This window comes from Eptesicus fuscus, chromosome 20, assembly GCF_027574615.1.
Source record: "Eptesicus fuscus isolate TK198812 chromosome 20, DD_ASM_mEF_20220401, whole genome shotgun sequence".
In the NCBI taxonomy this organism is placed as follows: domain Eukaryota; kingdom Metazoa; phylum Chordata; class Mammalia; order Chiroptera; family Vespertilionidae; genus Eptesicus; species Eptesicus fuscus.
In genome coordinates this window covers 24,769,726-24,788,057 of record NC_072492.1, presented here as the reverse complement: position 1 = coordinate 24,788,057, position 18,332 = coordinate 24,769,726, and the positions used below count along the sequence as shown (strand labels likewise).

Sequence of the window (18,332 nt, the reverse complement as noted above, 5' to 3'; positions counted from 1 at the left end):
GGTCCACAGGCTGAGGGGAAAGGAGAGCAGCTGCCCTGCTCGTGGGGCTTCCTTTCAACAGATTAATCACTAACTTTCACATTCCCTGTGTCCTCCAGCCAACCCCGCCTTCCCAACGTGGGGAGTGTGTTGGGCCCGAAAGGTGCCCGGGGCAGAGTACCAGGACCCGGGGGGCTTCGGAACCTCTTAGGGACTACGCTGGGGATTGCAGGACTTCACGGGCCAACGGGCTCCTCTGGTTGAAGGGAGTGGAAAGTTCTAGAAGACACTGCACCTCCACTCCCTGACCATGGGCAGGCAATCAGCCCAAACCAGCTAATTACGGAGCAGGGGGCACCTCCCAAGCCCGGGTGAGCCCTCCCCAGGGTTAATCTGCAAACCGGTTAACCGGCCTGGGGATAATGGCAGGTTAATCCTATGCAGAGCTCAGGCGCAGCCACTGGAAACAGGAGGAAACCACAGAAGTCAGGTCCACTCTCCGTGAGAGACTCTCCACAGGCCACGTGTAACCTCGAGCCCGCTGCCCCGCTCGGCACCACACCTGCCTAGACCCACTCCTTGTCACAGCCACCTCGATGCCAGGGAGCACATAGTAAGTGCTCAGTAAAACGCAACTGCTATTTTCCACTGGAGCAGTTCATGGATTCAAACCGAGGCGGCCTCTGGGGCATCTGGCTGGCTGTGGGCAGCATATTGGGGGAGCCGTGAAAAGCACCACGCCCCTCCTCCTCAAGCGTTCTTTACAGAAAGGAACACCTGAAGAGTACAAACGTCACCAGGAAAGCAGGACAGCATGAGCACATTCCGAAGGTGAAGAGAAACAGCCTTCAGAACATCGGGCCCGTCAGCCTGGGTCCCTGAAGGTCATCTCCAAGCCCGAGCAGACTGGTGAACTCCCCGGTGCCTCTCGAAGAAGGTGGTGGCACTTCTGTCTTCCACAGCAAGGCTCACAGGGCATGGAGTACGGGGGGGGGGGGGGGGGGGGGGCAGCCACCTGCTCCTTCCAAGGGCTGGGTTTCCAGGGAATCCGCAGCCGTGACCGCTGGCCATGGCCACCAGGCTCTGTGGTTTGTGGCTGGAGCAGCGAGCCCCCAGCCTGTGCTCTGCCTGCCAGCCCCGCGGGGATGCGATGGGCATTGCTGGATTCCAGCCCCGTCAACCTCGCACTTCCTGTCCTGTGACCAGGGAGCGGAATCAATAGACCGCCCTTCTTCCACTCTCTCTGTCAAGGTAACGAGAACAAACCTCCCTCAGAGAGCCAAACAGCACGTGCCCGGGGCTGGAAAACACGTCTCCAGGACACAGGAAGGAGCACTGGCCCGAGTCCTTGACCTTGTGCCCAGGGGAAGGACAAGTCCTGAAGGCTCTTCGCAGCCTGCTCTGTCAGGACAGCCCGCACCTGGCACGGAGACTGTCCCTCTGCGCCCAGACTGAGCCTCCGTTGGAGAAGATGACATTCCGAGCGAGCTCCTACGAGTCCATCGACGAGCCGTGGGGGGTCCTACAGACCTGCCAGCAGCCCAGGCGCACCGCTGGCCACGCCCTTCCAGAAAAGCCGCCATCAGAAGACTGAGCTGGGGGCCTTGGGTTTTCCTTTTCTTGTTTAAACATTATTTTGTCTGGCTAACAAACCACTGCTAAAATATCCAAGCCTTGGGCCGATGATTCCCCCAGACATCTTGGTTTCAGGGCTCCCAAGCCAGAAGCCAGTGGCTCCCATTCAGAACGACGAAGACCATTTTAAAAGAAGTAACTACATTTAATGCTGTTGCGTTTCTCCGCCAAAAGGTGTCACATGTCTTTTGCTTTGCAGCTTAAGTTTTTTCAATATGTTCTTATTGATTTCAGAGAAAGGAAGGGAGAGGGAGAGAGAGATAGGAACATCGATGATGAGAGAGAATCACTGATGGAATGCCTCCTGCGCGCCCCATACCGGGGATCGAGCCTGCAACCCAGGCATGTGCCCTGACAAGGAATCGAACTGTGACCTCTTGGCTCCTGCGTCAATGCTCAACCGCTGAGCCACACTGGCCGGGCCCCAGATTATACTTTGGACTTTTATTTGGCCAATTTTTGAATTGGCTATCTCCGTGGTCGGCAAACTGCGGCTCACGAGCCACATGCGGCTCTTTGGCCTCTTGAGTGTGGCTCTTCCACAAAATACCACGGCCTGGGCGAGTCTATTTTGAAGAAGTGGCGTTAGAAGAAGTTTAAGTTTAAAAAACTTGGCTCTCAAAAGAAATTTCAGTCGTTGTACTGTTGATATTTGGCTCTGTTGACTAATGAGTTTGCTTTATGACACCTGGTAAGTGAGAAGGACACAGACTGTTCCCACCTTACAGATGAAGAAGGAAAACCTGGACAGGCTGATGACCTGCTTAGGGTTATACTTCTAATGAACAGCATCGCTGGGAGGGTAATGAGGTCTCTCAGTGGACCCGAGGGAGCATCATGGACCTCGCGAGGACTCAGCCCAGCAACTCCGAAAGCTGGAAGTGAGACTCCAAAGACTGAACTACATCTTAGAAAAGCGTCTTTAAACACCAGATTTTCACTCTGAATTAAAACTTGCTGGACGACAGCTCTGCCCAGGCCCAGGCCCAGGCCCAGGTCAGCTCACTGGTTAGCCCACCCCATGCCATTTAACCCCCAGGACGCACTGTGCAACAGGCCGCCGTGTCCCAGGGGAGGAAAGGAGGGATTCCGCGTGTACGTGACTTGTCCGGGTATCATGGCTTCTCAGGAGACCTCCGACTCCAAACCCAACCTCGTTCAGTGCCTGACGGGCCTGACAGTGACGTGCTGGTGCTATTAGGACTGCGTTTCTCCGAATAGCCTCGCGAAAGCTTGCTATTTCTGCCTTGAAAATGATTTCATCCTGATCTCCATGGTTTTTGGCCACTGAGATATGCCCACGTGTATTTTAAGCTGCCTGTAATCAGAAGGGAGAGCTGGGGAAGGAAAGGGAACACATACTTTGGCAATGCAGCCACCACTCAGTCTCTTGGGAGCGGATTCAATGCCTGAACCAGCATCGTTTCTAATAGGAGTTGATGTCCTGCAGCCTCTTACACCCAGTGCTTAGCACCATCGCCGCTTTAACACCCCATGGGTGCTGCTATGATTTCATATGCATTTCGCTGATTTAAACTTAGGAGCACGGTGTGTGTGCACCCTTTTATAAAACTCAGAGACATTTGATTGGATGTAAAAATATGCCGAGGGAGCTTCAGCTAGAATCGAACCTCCCTCTTGAGAGGAGAAAATTTTGCCTAGTTTGATGCTGTCCTTAAGACAGGGCTGGTGTTCCTTCAAAAGCTCTATCCTGCCTCACCCATCTGTACAGTACATAACATACCGTATCAAGACCACTGCCAAGAACTCATCCCTAATCTGGTTGGGAAACTGCCATGTCAGGTTCAAACCAATTCTTATATTAACCAACTTTCAGTTACCCCCTTTCTGTAAAAACTATCTTCACACTTGCCTTCCAGAGAAGAAGGAGAGGGAGAGAGAGAGAGAAACATCAATGATGAAAGAGACTCATGGATCAGCTGCCTCCTGCACGCCCCACACTGGGGATCGAGCCCACAACTCAGACATGTGCCCTGACTGAGAATCGAACCATGACCTCCTGGTTCATAGGTGCAACCACTGAGCCACACCAGCCAGGCCCAAATAATATACTTTGGTTTTCTCAATTTCCTCCTGGTTCCATTCCACTCTGATGGAAGGCTCCATTTTCCCACCTGGAGACATCCCTGCCATGTTCCCTTCTTGCAGGGAGAGTCAAGAAGAAAGTGAGAGAATGACATTAGGGTATTGACCACCATCCTGTTTTTCTTTTCTCTAGTAAAAGCTTCCTTCGTCGATTCGAAGGCCATGGCATACTGAGTCCACTTTAAGGTGAATGAAGTCTCTTGTTCAGTGCTCAGGGCAGGTGAGTTTAGCTGTTGGCCACGCTCCTTAGAACTCTGCCCATCTGGGGTACAGTGAGCGCCGATCCAGGTAATCTGATGACTGCACAGCCAGATGATCTTGTTCATCTGGTTTACAGCCTGGGCTCCCATTGGTCAGGGCCTGGTGGCATCCTTCCCCAAGCAAGCCTCTGCTTTCCCCATTCAGCCCAACTCAAGAGGCATTTATTGTGCATGAATGAACAGCCTTGCTTAACTCTTTCCATTCAGGGCAGCCGCACTTAGAGAGCAGTGAAGAGATTCCCCTTGTCTGCCCCCCGGTCCATGCCTGGGTTCCTCAGCAAAGGCATCCGGGCACACTGCTACCCAGAGCTCATTAGAAAAGAAAGCGCTGCTCTTTCCCACTCAAGGAGACTCTGCCAAAGCATTTATTTCTGCAGATCCATTTATGCAATCCCACTTCCTAAGAGAACATTTTGTCACGGATGATTTAGTGTGGAGGCTCCCTCGAGCATCCCTCTGTGGCATGCACTCATTGCTTTTAGGAATCTCGGGTCTCCCCGGCAAGATTGGAGCGGGAAAGGGGTTTAATTAGCCATGAGCCGTCTCTGGTGATAAGGCCCCAGATTCCAAAGCATCTTCCAAAAATCATTCATGAAAAACAACAACAACAACAAAAAAAACACACAACACAACACAAAATTCTAGATGAAACTTCCCAAAACAAAACTCCTGGGAGCCTTGCATGACAGGGAACTGTGGGATGTTCAGGACAGAAACCGAGACCGGGTGCCCAGGATGAGGTGGATGGGGAGGGAGGGAGTAGAGACAATAACAATATTTGGTAAAGTCAGAAAAGGAGGCAGGCATTTCAGAAACCTTGCCATTAAGTCATGGAGTGTGTATCCACCAGAAGCCAACTGGACAGAAACAAGGACTGTGTGGTTTTCCCCCAACAGACACTCGACTCTGCCAACACTCCTGTCACTGTCTCCCCTGCATAGCTGGAGGTGAGATTGCACATGTCGACTGTTACCTGTTATCTGAGTGAACCGGGCCGGGTCATGACAACTCCTCCGGCTCTCTGTACGCTTGGCTGGCGGGCAGAGCCCACTTCAGGGGTACCTGAGCACGTCATGTCATGCCTGGGCCACTCAGCAGCTCCCACCCTCCCCCAAGAACCTGTGTCCTCCCTCGACGCTCCTTTCCCCAATAGAGAACACTCACACACCCCAGAGCCGGCGTATCTCAGAGCGACGTGCAATTAATTCCCGTTCCAGGGAAGAAGGAAGCCACAAATACAAGGTCGGGACTCAAGAATGCAAAACTGCAATAATGATTCCTTTGTCTCTCAGGAGTAAAATTAATGAGCTGGCCGGAAACGTGGCTAAGTATTTTTAGCTTGATATTCCTGCGGCAGGTTAGTCCTCATAACCAAGGACTATTTGTATCACTGAGGCAGTAACGCCTGCTTTCCCGTTCTCTTTCTCTCATATGGACACGTTACACACACCAAACACACATACACATCAAACATACACACACACACACTCTCACACTCTCTCTCTCTCTCTCTCTCTCTCTCTCTCTCTCACAGAAATCTGTTCCTTATACTTGTTTGCAAACTTCATGAGCTTTATAAAATAGAAGCATTTGAAAGTGATGAATGTGAATGGGTTGGGGTTTATGAAAATCTATTTCTCTACTCCTGTGAGACCAGGCCTGCTTTCAGACTTTTAAATTCGGAACCATTCAAATCCCTCACATGGTTTTCTTGCCAAAGCGTGTTTCCCCCAATCACCCAAATTATGGGCTTTATAAGCGAAACCTAAACCCTGTGTTTTTGCATTACTTTGTCTAGATCATTAGAACACTGTGTTTTGGAAAGCTGTTTGATGTTCAGGGCAGAGTATTTATTTTCAAAACAATCATAATAAGGAAGTCCCAGTTTGCCAGAGGAAACTATTGTGAAGTGTCTAAAAATGTTTCCAATCCAACCTTGAACCCAAGGGGAAATGTCCACCGGCCACTTCCCCACGCAAAACCCCTCCAGGGCTCCCCGAGGCCTGCTGGACCGGGCTCAGGCGCTGGAGCCTGGTGTTCCCGAAGCTGCCAGCCTGGCTGGCACCCACCTCTCCGGACTCATCTCCCTGCCTCCTCCAGATGAATTTCCTGCACCAGCCAAATTGGATCTGCACCTTGTTCCCTAAACACCCCGTGGGCACTCCTGCTTCCACAACGCTGGGGCCCCGTGGCCCACTCACCCTTCCGGCCCCTCCACCTCTCCCGCCAGGCCCAGCTGAAGGTCCATCCCTTCCAAGAAGCCTCGCCCAGGGCACTCTTGCCCTGGGCAGTGGCCGCTTCCTGTGAGGTCTGGCAGGTCTCCTTGTCTGCACGGCTCCCTTATTTATTTTGAAAGTTTTCGCTCACTTTCTTTCACTCTCCTCTTCCCAACAGGTCCTGGAGGCCTCCGTGTGCTCATTGTTTGGCACCGAGAACGTGTTAGTTTGCCCTGTCACTCCTCCTTTTACCTAAACGTTCGATCTTCCCTACTACTCCCTGGCCAACTCCTTGAGACCAGCAGCCAAATCGTGTCCTTGTCTGTCTTCCTCAGGGTGCAGCCCAAAGCCAACGCCACTTCTGGGGACTGTCCACGTGGCTCCTTGCTCTTACAGCTTCCCCTGTAGCTTTCTAACCTTCGTGTCATTTACTAGAGGAAAGTGAAGGGAACCGCCCTGTGGCAGAGGCTGGCCTCCCGTGTGCCAGGCGCCACGCTGGACCCTTCATGTGCGTGTCCGCTCTAGAAAGCTCACACAAACCCGACAACGATGTTACTTTGCGGACAAGAAAGTGGAGGTTTCGAAAGAGCAAGGCCTGGCCCGTTACAGGACCATTTTGGGGCAGGAGCATTATTAGTCTGGGTGCCCATGTCGGGTCATGCTTGCCAGCAGGAGGATGAACTGCACGAGACCTCTCTCCCCTCCCAGCACCATCCCATGCCTTCCCAGTTATTTATCCCCGAGGCCATTCTACAGCCTCCAGGTACCATGACTGATGCCTGTGATTAAAAATGCACTAGCAACGTTGATTGATGGACTGATTTACTGGCGAATGTGTCCTGGGGAAATCTAATCAAGAACTTACTTGAACTGCATTTTGTTTGTTTGATTTTTTTAATCTCGTGAGCGAGGAGGAATGAATGAAGATTCCAGTTAGCGACCCGAGGTTCCCTAAACCTCAGGAGCCAAGAGGGGCAGACAGGACTTAGGTAGAGAAGCGGAGGAGAAACGTAAATGGCTTGAGCAAATGCCTTGATCGGCTAGAAAGGGAAAAGCATGGAGACTCCAGGGCTAGGTCCTCCCGTGAGAAATGAGATCAGGGGGTACGAGGATGCCTCTCGCAGCGGCTAACTGTGCCTGGGCACTTCCTGTGTGCCAGGTGCCACACCCAGTGCTCTACAGGCGCCTGGGCTCACGGGACCTTCCCCACTCCCGTGAGGCAGGCCAGTGATGGTTCCAAAGTTCCAGATGGTAAACCAGAAGCTCAGAGTGTTTAAGTGACCCGCCGAAGACCCAGGCAAGCAGGGCGGCATGGGACTCCCAGCCAGGCCCGCTTGCTTGCCGCATCCTATGCTCTAACACATCGCTATGTTATTGCCCGTAGGTGAACAGTGTCTCACACACAGGACATTCCGATGGACCTTGTCAAAGCTGAGCCAGCAGGCGCCTATGTCTTAAGGAACTTGAAGTTTATTCCAAAGCAATGGCTTAGTGGTTTCAGGTCGACATGTGCTGGGACAATTCCAGATATTATAGTAAATGAAGAATATCCTCACCCATCCCCATCACAGAATCAAACACAGGCCCTGTCCCTCTCTCATATATTCTTTTCCAATGTTTTTAAAAATCTTATTACTTCCCCTACCACCTCCCTTCTTCCCTCTCTTCTCACCGCTGAGACATAAAAAATGACTCCTGGGTAAAAGTGATTAGTGCTGGCTGGCAGCGAGGTTTCCGAGGAAAAACCTAATAAATCACCGCTGTCTTTTCATCCTCTGCCTTCTACCTTAGGGTGGCTTCAAGGCCTCTATTCTGCCCCCCTCCCCAGCCCTTCCTTCTCCTCCACCTCGTTCTGTCTGCTCGCTGCTGTTTTTCTAGTCTGGTAGGCACAGTGCTGAACGGGGAAGGCTCTGCCAAGACCCTTGGCAGGAGCCGGCCTACAGGAATCCTGCCCACCACAGCGGCGCGGAGAAGACAGGGCCTCCGGGCAGACGGGCAGGAGAGAGGGCCAAGTTTGGGGTCTGGCTAGGAAGCTGGAGAGAGCAGGTTTCCCTGGCATCTGAACTGCCCTCCAGAGCTCAGCTTTCTCATGCCAGGGTCAGCGTTACAATTTCTGGCTGGCTGGCTGCGGTTCGCCTGGGGAGAGAAGCCAGCGTGGGGGAGGGGGCGGAAGCGCAGCCAGCAGGCCACCCGGAGTTGGGCGAGCTCCACAGGGCACAGCCACGTGCCTGAAGCACACGGTCAGGCGGGCAGGCAGGCGGCCAGGGTTGCCAGGGCTCTCACGAGAGCTGGGGGGCAGGGGAGGAGGGCGGCTGGGCACCGAGCGGGTGGCCGGTTCCACACGGGCCGATCGGGAGGTGCTAACCCAGAAGTGATGATGCTGGGTTAGCATCAGGGGAGTGACTTGTTCCAGCCCAGAATGAAGGAGAAAAGTCAAGCAGGCTACACAGAATATTGGGCACGCTGGGGAAAAAACACACGCCTGTCCTATTTTTGCAGAGGGGAGGGGACTGGAAGCAAATCCCAGATGAAGAGCAGGGGTTGGGAACACAGTCATTCTCTTCCCTAGGCCGTGCCACTGGCATCACAAGGACGGCTCCCAGCCGGAGTACCCACGTGCCACACCGCCATCCTCTGTGGTGTGTTGCCTTACTGAGCCCTGCTGAAACCCCAGGGGAGGGGCTGCTTACAGTCTTCATTCTATTGACGAGTAAACCGAGGCTTAAGGAGGCCGAGAAATCGACACAAACGTGCAGACAAGGCCAGTGTGGGTCCAGGATGTGAACCCAAGTCCCTGGGTCCAGGCCTACGTGCTTTTTATTTTCTTTTTTAATATAGTTTTACTGATTTCAGAGAGGAGGGGAGAGGGAGAGAGAGAAAAACATCCATAAGGAGAGGGAATCATGGATCGGCTGCCGCCTGCACGCCCCACACTGGGGATCGAGCCCACAACCCGGGCATGTGCCCTGACCGGGAATCAAACCGTGACCTCCTGGTTCATAGGTCGATGCTCAACCACTGAGCCACCCCGGCCGGGCACCTAAGCTCTTAAGAACCGAGTTGTCCTGCTGTCCGTGCCTATCTGAAATATCTCCTGCCAGAGGCCGGGAACCACTGTCCTAGGAGCGCCACAGCACGACGAAGCCAGAACAGGGCAGGCCCGCCCTCCACAGCGCTTGGCGGAGAAGACACACTCTCTGAGGAGACAGACGGAAGTCTGCCCGCCTCCGGGACGAAGCTGACGCCCTCCCCTGGTGACATCCTGGGTCCCGAGGCTCTTCCCCGAGGCACAGCGCACAGCCACCTTCAGTCCCCACGCTCCCGCCTGCAGACATCACGATGCTGGTGGCAAAGCCTATGAGCCGCCTGCACGTACGGGGAGGGGACACTGAAGCTTCAGCTCATGAGTTTGGGAAAAGCAAGAGAACGCTGGTGCCGGGGCAGGACCTGCCCTCATCCCAGAACCACCAGCACACGCCCTCCTGCCGTCATTACCAGACCCACGGCCAGCATTTTCCGTCCAGGCCCAGACCTTCTCACAGGGCAAGGTCAGCAGAAACCACGCCCATTCCCTCTCACATGGGTATGCCGCGGGCTCCCTGATGCTCCCCTCTCCCCCCACCACGTGGAAGGGTTTTCTCGTCACCCCTAGCCGGCCTCCATCCAGACCCAGAAAGGGAGGCTCCCCAGCCCTCAGCTGGGTATGGGTCTACCAGGGCAGGGCACCCCCAAGCTATTCAAAGAAAAACCACCAGAGGAAACGATTTCAACTCTGGCTTTACAAGCGTGTGGTTTAAAAATAACCCTGCCTTTGTCTGCTGTGGACGACTTTCCCTAAAGGGACTGCTGTCCTTACAGCAGCCGCTCCATCCTCCGGGCAAACAGATTCTTATTTTTCCAGGACCCGGCGCTTCCAAGAACCACTCCTGGTCGCACCTGGAACCCAGTCACCGATGTGGTCAGGGTGACACCTGCCTCTGCTGCCTGGGACACCCAGGAGGCGGCACCAGGAGACTGAGCAGCCGGGCAGGTGCGAGAGCATCCAGCAACCCCCGCTCTCCTTCTGCCATGGCGATGTCAGCCCAGGAAGCTGAGCGTCACCCCAGAGCCACAGGAGGGTGAATGGGTCCCTGGGTTAGTTCTTCAAGGCAAAGTATATTTCTCCAGACATTTGATTCATTTTTTGATCAGACAGCTAGACAGAGGAATAAGGATGGGTGCGCAACACAGGAAAGGGGGTGAGGGCCAGTTACGGTGGATCGTATGAGGATTCACAGGAATGCGCACCTTGCCATTCCAAGACATGCTTTGGGCAGACCTGTAAATGCCCTATGTGTTACCCCCTGCTTCGTTTCCTTTCTGCCAGACAGAGAGCCCTAATGACACATGCTCCCCAGCATAATGCGAAAGATGCAATAGCAGAAAACGAATGTTTAATAAAATTACTCTGAAAATGTCTCCTGGTTCACCCGGTGCCATACTTTTATAAACTAAAGTGCACAACTATGCTCTATTAACATTGTATTTCTTCTTGAAACCTAATGTCTCCTGACATTCTCAAGAGTTCGGCCACAGAGCATTACAGGAGGTCAAAAGCATCCATGTGTGTGACAGGGTCCAGATTCAGTCCCCAGTTTGCTATCCACATGGACAGTGTACATCACTTCTCAACAGGGGTGATTTTGCCTCCAGGGGACAACTGGATTCATTTTCACTTGTCACAGCTAACGTTTGTGTGTGTGTGTGTGAATAAGTGTGTGTGTGAGTGTGTGAGAGAGTGTGTACGTGTGGATAATTGTGTGTGAATAAGTGAGTGTGTGTGGAGAAGTGTGTAAGTGTGTGTGCGAGTGTATGTGCGAGTGTGAGTGTGTGTGTGTGAGAATAAGTGAGTGTGAGTGTGTGTGTGTATGGATGGATGAGTGTGTGTGAATAAGTGTGAGAGTGTGTGTGTGTGTATGTGTGTGTGTGTGTGTGTGTGTGTGAGTGTGTGTGAGTGTGTGTGTGTGTGAGTGTGTGTGTGTGTGAGTGTGTATGTGTGTGTGTGAGTGTGTATGTGAGTGTGTGAGTGTGAATGTGTGTGTGTGTATGTGTGTGTGTGTGTGTGTGAGTGTGTATGTGTGTGTGAGTGTGTATGTGTGTGTGAGTGTGTGTGTGTGTGTGTGTGTGTGTGTGCTGTTAAATTTCCTACAATGCACAGGACAGTTTTCCACAACAAAGACTTATCTGCAACAGCAGTACAGCCAAGGTGGAGAAGTCCTGCTCTAGACTGAGATTACACAATTCCCAGAATGCTCCAGGCCACCTCTGTGCTCTTCCCTTCTGAGGATTTATTTTTCCCAAGACTAACCTGGTATTTCCATTCTGGTCACCACTGTGATTACCCAGGACAACCGAGAACTCTCTCCTTTGTCAGGTTTGCTGATGAGGAACCCTGCATCAGGCCCACACCGGGAGAGTTCTGTTTTGTATCCTGATCTTTGTAAGGATCAGCAGCAGAGGGCATTTCCTCTGCATTTGGTATCTGAAGAAGAGCTTCCATGTTTCCCCTTTTTTGTTAGGAATATCATTGTGTTTTCAACTCAAAGAAGGAGATTATTTTGAAGTGTGTTTCCATGATCAAAAAAAGACATGTCAACGAAGCGTTTGTGTGTCCCCTTTGGTCCTAGTGCCTCCCCCCCCGCCACCACCTAACCAGTGACAGCCACTGACACCACTACGGGCTGCGAATCGGACTGGGGCACCTCGGGCTCCTGAGTCACTGATGAACACGGATCCTAACGAGCTCTGACAAACGACTGTTACCAGAGCCTCAATCCCCAACCCCAGCTCTTGATTCTCACTGGGAACCAAGGTGTGGGGGCCCAATGTTTGCATACCTCCTGGGAAAACATACAGTATTTCTAACATGGTATTTGGCGGAGGGGTGAGAGATACGTATCAACTGATTGTAAGTGGTAGTGTTCAAACACCCCACGCCCATAACGATTGGTCCACACCTCCTCGTAGTTCTCCCCAGACGAAGTAGCTGCATACTGTACCTCATTACTCCAAGAAGCTATTTCAGAAGACAGGGATTGAGCTACATGATAAAAGCTGACATCGCTGCTCTCGTGAGCAGAACATTCGCGCTCGTCACCGCACCTTTTATGTACCTCACCTCCACTTTTCACAACAGCTCAATCAAACAGACATTCTGTCATTCTACACAGAGGGAAACGGAGGCTCCGAGAGGCTGTCCCGTGAAAGGCCACCCGGCTACAAAGTGGCACGGCCCAGTCCGCAGAGCAGAAAGCCTGAGGCACAACGGAGCCTTCCCACCGGGGCTCCGTCCCCCTCTCCCTGGTTTTGTGCCACTTTGAACGGTGGTTGGTTTTGCTGCTTGTCTGTTCCCGGGGAAGAAGTTGAAGACAGTGACACTGTCCGCTCTTAGCACCAGGGGCTCGGGGTCATAGAAAAGAGAGTTTTCCCAAGCTTCCGCAGCCTCCTGGGTGGTCAGAGGTTAAGACTGAATTCCATGCCAGCCGGTAGCCTTGGGTTATAATTCACAGTGGGTTTGGGAGGAGGGGGCCAGCACAGAGAGAAATGAATGGGAGAACTTTAACCCCAACACTAAAATTTCAAGGCAGGGGGGCGCTCTTCCTCCTTTGCCGCATGTCCTCCCTTTTAGTCTTGCTCTGTGTGTCACAGAAACTCTCCCGGAGGACACGGGGTTCAGGAAGGCTCTCCAGCACAATCTCCCATTGTCCTGCTCTCTGTCCTCCCCGGCAGCGAAGGCCTCAGCTCCGCGGCCTTCCTGACAATGGATCTGGCTGAATCTTTGTTCCTGGTTACCTGGGCACAAAACACGGCCTTTCTTCCTGCTCATTTTGAACCACAGGGAGCTACAGGCACGGAGCCACAGCTGCCTCCATCCGTGTGTGGATCAGAGCGCTCAGCAGTGGGTTTTGAAGTCCTGGTCATTTCAGGGGATGGTTTTTGTAATATTTCAACACCATTTCCAGCCGACCTTGCGGCCTTGCAGGCATTGATAAAAGTGGACTGAGTGTGCTCAGACAGGGGAAAATGACAAAAGGAAATGTCAGAACAACTTGGTTTAGAGGAATACTGAAGAGAGAACTGTGGGGCCTGGTGCTGAAAAAGGCTAAGTCGTGCTTCCTCGGAGAGGTGGTTTGAGAGTCAATTTCTCAATCGTGACAACGCGAGATGAAAAGATAAAAAGCCTATCTGCCCCACACCCTTAACTCACATCATTTTTCCCTTTAGGCCAGACAAGGGTGAACGTAAGTAAACCACTGCCTTATAGAGCATCTACACACACCATTCAGCCAAGAGCCTCGTATCCGGGTAGTTGGGGGATGCGGACAAGGGGCAGGAGATGAGAGGGATGCTGAACTGTCCAAATCATCACCTGTCAGTTGGTGTTTCTTATACTGCAGTCCTTGGACCAACTGCATCCAATGCCCCAGGGAGCTGGTTAACATGCATATTCCTGGGCCCGAACCCCAGGCCTGAAAACATAGCATTTCTTGTACCATTTTCCAGACGAACAACTGTACACCTACCTTTGCCCCACCCTGTACCAGGCTCCTCTTTCAGAGCGAGCTAAGTCCCCCAATGAAGAAGTTTGCCCCCCCTCCCCGCCCCTCCCTTAGCCCTCCTCCCCGCCTGGAGTCAGCAGGGAGAGCCTTCGGAGAGGTTACCTGGTCTGATGGGGCTCTGCATACAGGTCGGGGATGGGATGCCAGGGTGAAGGGGTGCAGAGGCCCGGCTGCTGAGGTCCACCACGGAGGGGGCCGTGGAGGAGGCGGGCGGCAGCGCCGGAGGGTGCGGGCTGTGATCGTGCTGAGGGCTGGGGGGAATGCCGTTTTCGGACAGAAACTCCTCCAGGTCCATGTACTCCAACTGGAAAGTGTCTCCGTCATAGGGAAGGGTTTTGTCCCATAAGGTGGGTCCCAGGAAGGCGGACTGGGGGACGGTCGGGCTGTGACTCTCATCGTCCAGCTTCTTGTCCTTGTCTTTGTCCTTATGAAACGCTGCGGGGGGGGAAAGGGGGGAGTCGGACTTTAACAAAGAAAACGCGCGGCTTTTTCACCACCTCTCCCAGCCCCTGCTCCAAAGCTACTGGTCACAAACACCAGGGTTGTCCGGCCGCCGGCTTTTGTGGCTCCAGAGTTAAAAGTTCAGGCAGGACATGGATCTTGGCCTGTTTTTCAATATCTTCCTATTTACTTTGGAAGGAAAGCCCTGGTCCTTGGGTCAGGGCGACAGACTGCTCTGGGACGTAAACAAGAGGGCGCAGTCTTTGGGGCGTTATTTGAGAAGGCAAACCATTTACATCCACAGCGGGAAAGTAACACTTGCAATTACATAAAACTGCTGGGATTTTTAAGAAAAAAGGCAATAACTAGGCCTGATTTAGCATCCAGGGAAGTCATTAGAGTAACAATGTGAAGTCATTCAGACGTGGAAAGCCGGGGAGTTGGTGATTCCAATTTTGCCGAAACAGGGATTCTCCACCCTTCTTTGAAACCATGTATTGAGCACCTACTACGTACCTGGTTCTTCCCATATATTATCTCCAAAACTCTCAGAATCAACTTGCAACTCGCGATTATCCCCACTTATAATGAGGACATGGAGGCTCTAAGCTGGAAGGAACTTGACCAATGCCTCATATTGGCACAGAAGACAACTGAGAACACCGCCTAAGCTCAGGTTTTGCTTCTAAATCCACTGGGCTACACTGGATTTTACAAAAGGAGTTTTGTTTCCTTAAAAAAAAAAAAAATAAAGTGTTTTCTTTCACCTCTTCCCCTAAACACATAAGTATGACCTGATTCACAAAAATCACACACGCACACAAGCTGTTAAAAGCACAGCTAATGGGAAAGGTGGTTACTTTACATACCTATGATGGAGGTATGCAACTATTTTTACCTGGAAGCACTGCCTCACCCCAGGAGGGCTTTAACCAGCGCTCAGAATCTTGCCAAGTCTAGTACTCAGGCGCCGGTGGAATCTGGGATTAGGGAATTTGGCTTCTGAGTGTCTTCCTCGGAGAAACACAGCCTCCACCGCCATCCATTCTAATCCTCTACAGTCTCAGCTCCTGAGAAGCTGCCTGAAAACACCCACGGATGCAAAAAAGACGGCAAGGCAGCACCTCCCTGCCAAGTGCTACTCCTGAAAGGAGAGCTCCGTGGAAAGCTGTGCTCTGCAGACCAAGAACAAAGCCCTCAACTTGTGCGATGCAACAGGTCGGCCCCTGCCAGGAAAGAGGCTGCAAGAAGATGCGAGTACCCCCAAGCTATCTGTAGCCCAAGGATCTTTTAGGACCTTCCACTCCGAGCCACACGGTCTGCATTTGCTCCTGGGATCAGCCCAAAAGGTAAATCCCTGGCGGCACCAGCTCGGTTCAGCGCCTCCATGCACGACCCCTCCCTCAGGCCCCGCTCCAGCCTAGGCCGCCTGGGAAGGTTTGGGACTTACCAAGAAAGGGCTCAGGCCAGAGGCGGCTCCCCGCGCGGTTACACGTGAGCCTGCTCCTCGCTCCCCTCCCACCGAGAAAGTGCAGCGGGAGAGTGTCAGCGCTGGAGGCGTGCACCGCTTCCCGCTGAGAGACAGCACCCCTCACCCCCACCCCCGCCAGCTCTCCCCGTCCCCCCCCCCCCACACTTCTCAATTACTCTTCACTGGAGAACTCCTGTCTCCGCGCACACCTCGTGAGCTCCAAATCCGAACTAATCACAGAAACAATAATATGATCCCAATACTCGGCCTAGGCAGTGAGACCCCCCCCCATTCGGGCCCCCACCCCTTCGGAAGCAAGGCCCCTGATTTCTCCCCCCCCCCCGCCCCCGCCCAGCCGGAGCTCTGCCCTCGCGCGGGCGGTTTCTCTCAACGTGGGAAACACTGACCTGTCAAGTTACAGCTCCCACCCGCGCAGCCAGAGCTGGACCCAGGGAGGCTGGGCCGGGTCCCCTGCACTATTTTAAACATTGCACATTCGAGGAGAGGTGGGGTGATGGGTGAGCTCCTCTATTTCATTAAAGCAGGGCCAGGGTCCCTGGGAACGGAGGGAGATGGATGCTCCAGCGAGCTAGCTGCGGGGAGCGGGGGGGGGGGGGTGCCCTGCGAAGGAGGAGGACCCCAGGAGCTTCGTTCCCTCCCAGAGCGGGGCAACCAGGAGGGCAGCGCTCACCGTCTTCAGGATGAAGGGGGAGCTTCAGCGGGTTCTCCAGCAAGGACCTGAGCACGCCGTAGGGAGGCGGGATAAAGGCGGGGTTCAGGGGGAGCGGTCGGGACATTTTCTCCATTGCGATGCAAATATTTTTCTTAAAAAAACACAACCGCCCCCCAAAATGCTGCTGAGCTTTTCCTCCGTCCTTTGCCAAAAGTACTCGCTTGGAGACAAGAGAAGGAAAAAAAAAAATGTACTTGTATCTTTATAAATGCATCTGCATAAAAAATAAAAGCAAAAAACTTTCAGGTTTCCAGCGCAGCCGGTCTCCGGAGAGCGCGCCAAGTGCCCTCCGGTTCCTGGGCGGCGACCTGCGGGATGCTCTCACCTGTCCTGAACCCACCGCCTTGCAAAATGTTTAAAATTGCAAAAAAAAAAAAAAAAAAATAGAATATGCAGACGATCGCAGAAGGGCGGAAGACACCGCGCCAACGCGGCCCCGTCCCGCCAGCACTCGAGGCCGCGCGCGGTCCCACCCCACCCCCCGCCCCGCGCGCGGGTGGCCGCTGCTCCCCTGCGCCCCGCGGCCCGCAGCGCCGGGCTCAGCGCCTCCGGCCACCCATGTGCCGCGGCCCTGACAAGAGTGACGTCAGGGCCCGCACCGCTCGCCGATAGGCGTACAGGAGGCGGGGCCACGCGCGGCCCCGCCCCGGCCCCGCCCGCCGCCGCGGCGTGTTTGGCGTGGTCGCGCGCGCGGATTTTTCGGGACCGTGCGGAGCGGGCAGACGGGGAAGGGATAGGAGCCCGATCCCCAGGGCCAACGACCTGGACTGAGAGTCCGATTGTTTCGGGGGAAGAGGAGGGAGGAATGTACTTCCGTAGTTTTCAACGGCGGAGCTTCAACATCCAGATGCCCAGGCTGCGTCCCAGAAGAACTAAGGCACACCTGTGCGCTGACATCCAGGCGCCATTCGTTTTTAAAGCTCCCCGGTGGTTCCAAAGAGCAGTCAAGTTTGCGAAGGACAAGTTTAGATCAATGGAAGGTAGATACTCTTCTGAATACTCCTGGCCCCAGCGAGTTTAGCCCCTCCCTCTCCTGACCCGCTCCTTCAACCACCGAAAATAGCTTCTTACTGGAAGTTCCCAGAAGATACAAAAATTTACCCTGGAGAGGGGAGTGCGGGAAGGAGCCCTGTCAACCGTTTCCCACGCTGCCAGCGGGGTCGGAACAGGGATACACAGAGGCGCAATTGAATGCAGGCAGGAGAGACACAGACCCTGAGTGGCGTTTTAGGAGTATCTGCTCCGGGAGAGTACACATGGCCTCAAGGGAAGAGGGCTGCATGGTCATCAAAATGATTTTGTAAACTATTCCTAAAGGAGACCGCGTTCATTGCCACAGCAGCAGCATCTCCCTCCCGCTGTCAGTTTGGCCCACTGCAGCTCTGTGCACCCCTGTCCCCAGTGTGGGGGGAACCCCCTTTTGACCTGGGTGGGCCGGGCCATGGCATTTAGGCCTGCAGAGCCCCAGGCAGGCAGGGTCTTCCCCTCACTCCCCACATCTCCCGCTGGCACCATGGTGGCAGGATCTGGGAGGGTCTGCAAGAAGGAATGGGTACCAATGAAAGAAAATGTTCTGTCAGTGAGACGGAAAGCTCGTCTCGAATATACAGGCCTCTGTGAAGGCTGCATCCCGGGGTGGGGTACAGCGGAGTCCTGGTGCACTCTACTCCCCTGGAGCCCCAGGAGGGAAGCCTCCCAGAGAGAAGGCACCTGGAAGGCAGGGGACCAGGAGGGCCGCCTGGGGGCGGGGTGTCCCAGGCAGAGTGACTTCTAGCAACTGCCTTTCTCTCTCTGCGCTGCCGTTTCCTCATAAAGGGACATATGCTAAGTGACCTCTCCATTTTGCCCCCATTTGAAAAGTACCACAAAACGTTAAGGTAACGTTCTAAGTGA

General features: G+C 53.6%; 1 protein-coding gene across 2 annotated transcripts in view; it reads right to left on the bottom strand.

The window, feature by feature from the left end:
* The window catches only part of HLF (HLF transcription factor, PAR bZIP family member), a 44,818-nt gene extending 28,186 nt beyond the window's left edge, over window positions 1-16,632 (bottom strand). For both annotated transcript variants that reach the window (XM_054709621.1, XM_054709622.1), the window contains exons 1-2: window positions 16,398-16,632; window positions 13,897-14,229 (exon numbers count right to left, since the gene is read on the bottom strand). In XM_054709621.1, coding sequence (XP_054565596.1) covers window positions 13,897-14,229; window positions 16,398-16,512 — 448 coding nt within the window. In that variant the 5' untranslated portion in view covers window positions 16,513-16,632. The remainder of the gene's footprint in view (window positions 1-13,896; window positions 14,230-16,397) is intronic.
* Between the last annotated feature and the right edge of the window lie 1,700 nt (window positions 16,633-18,332).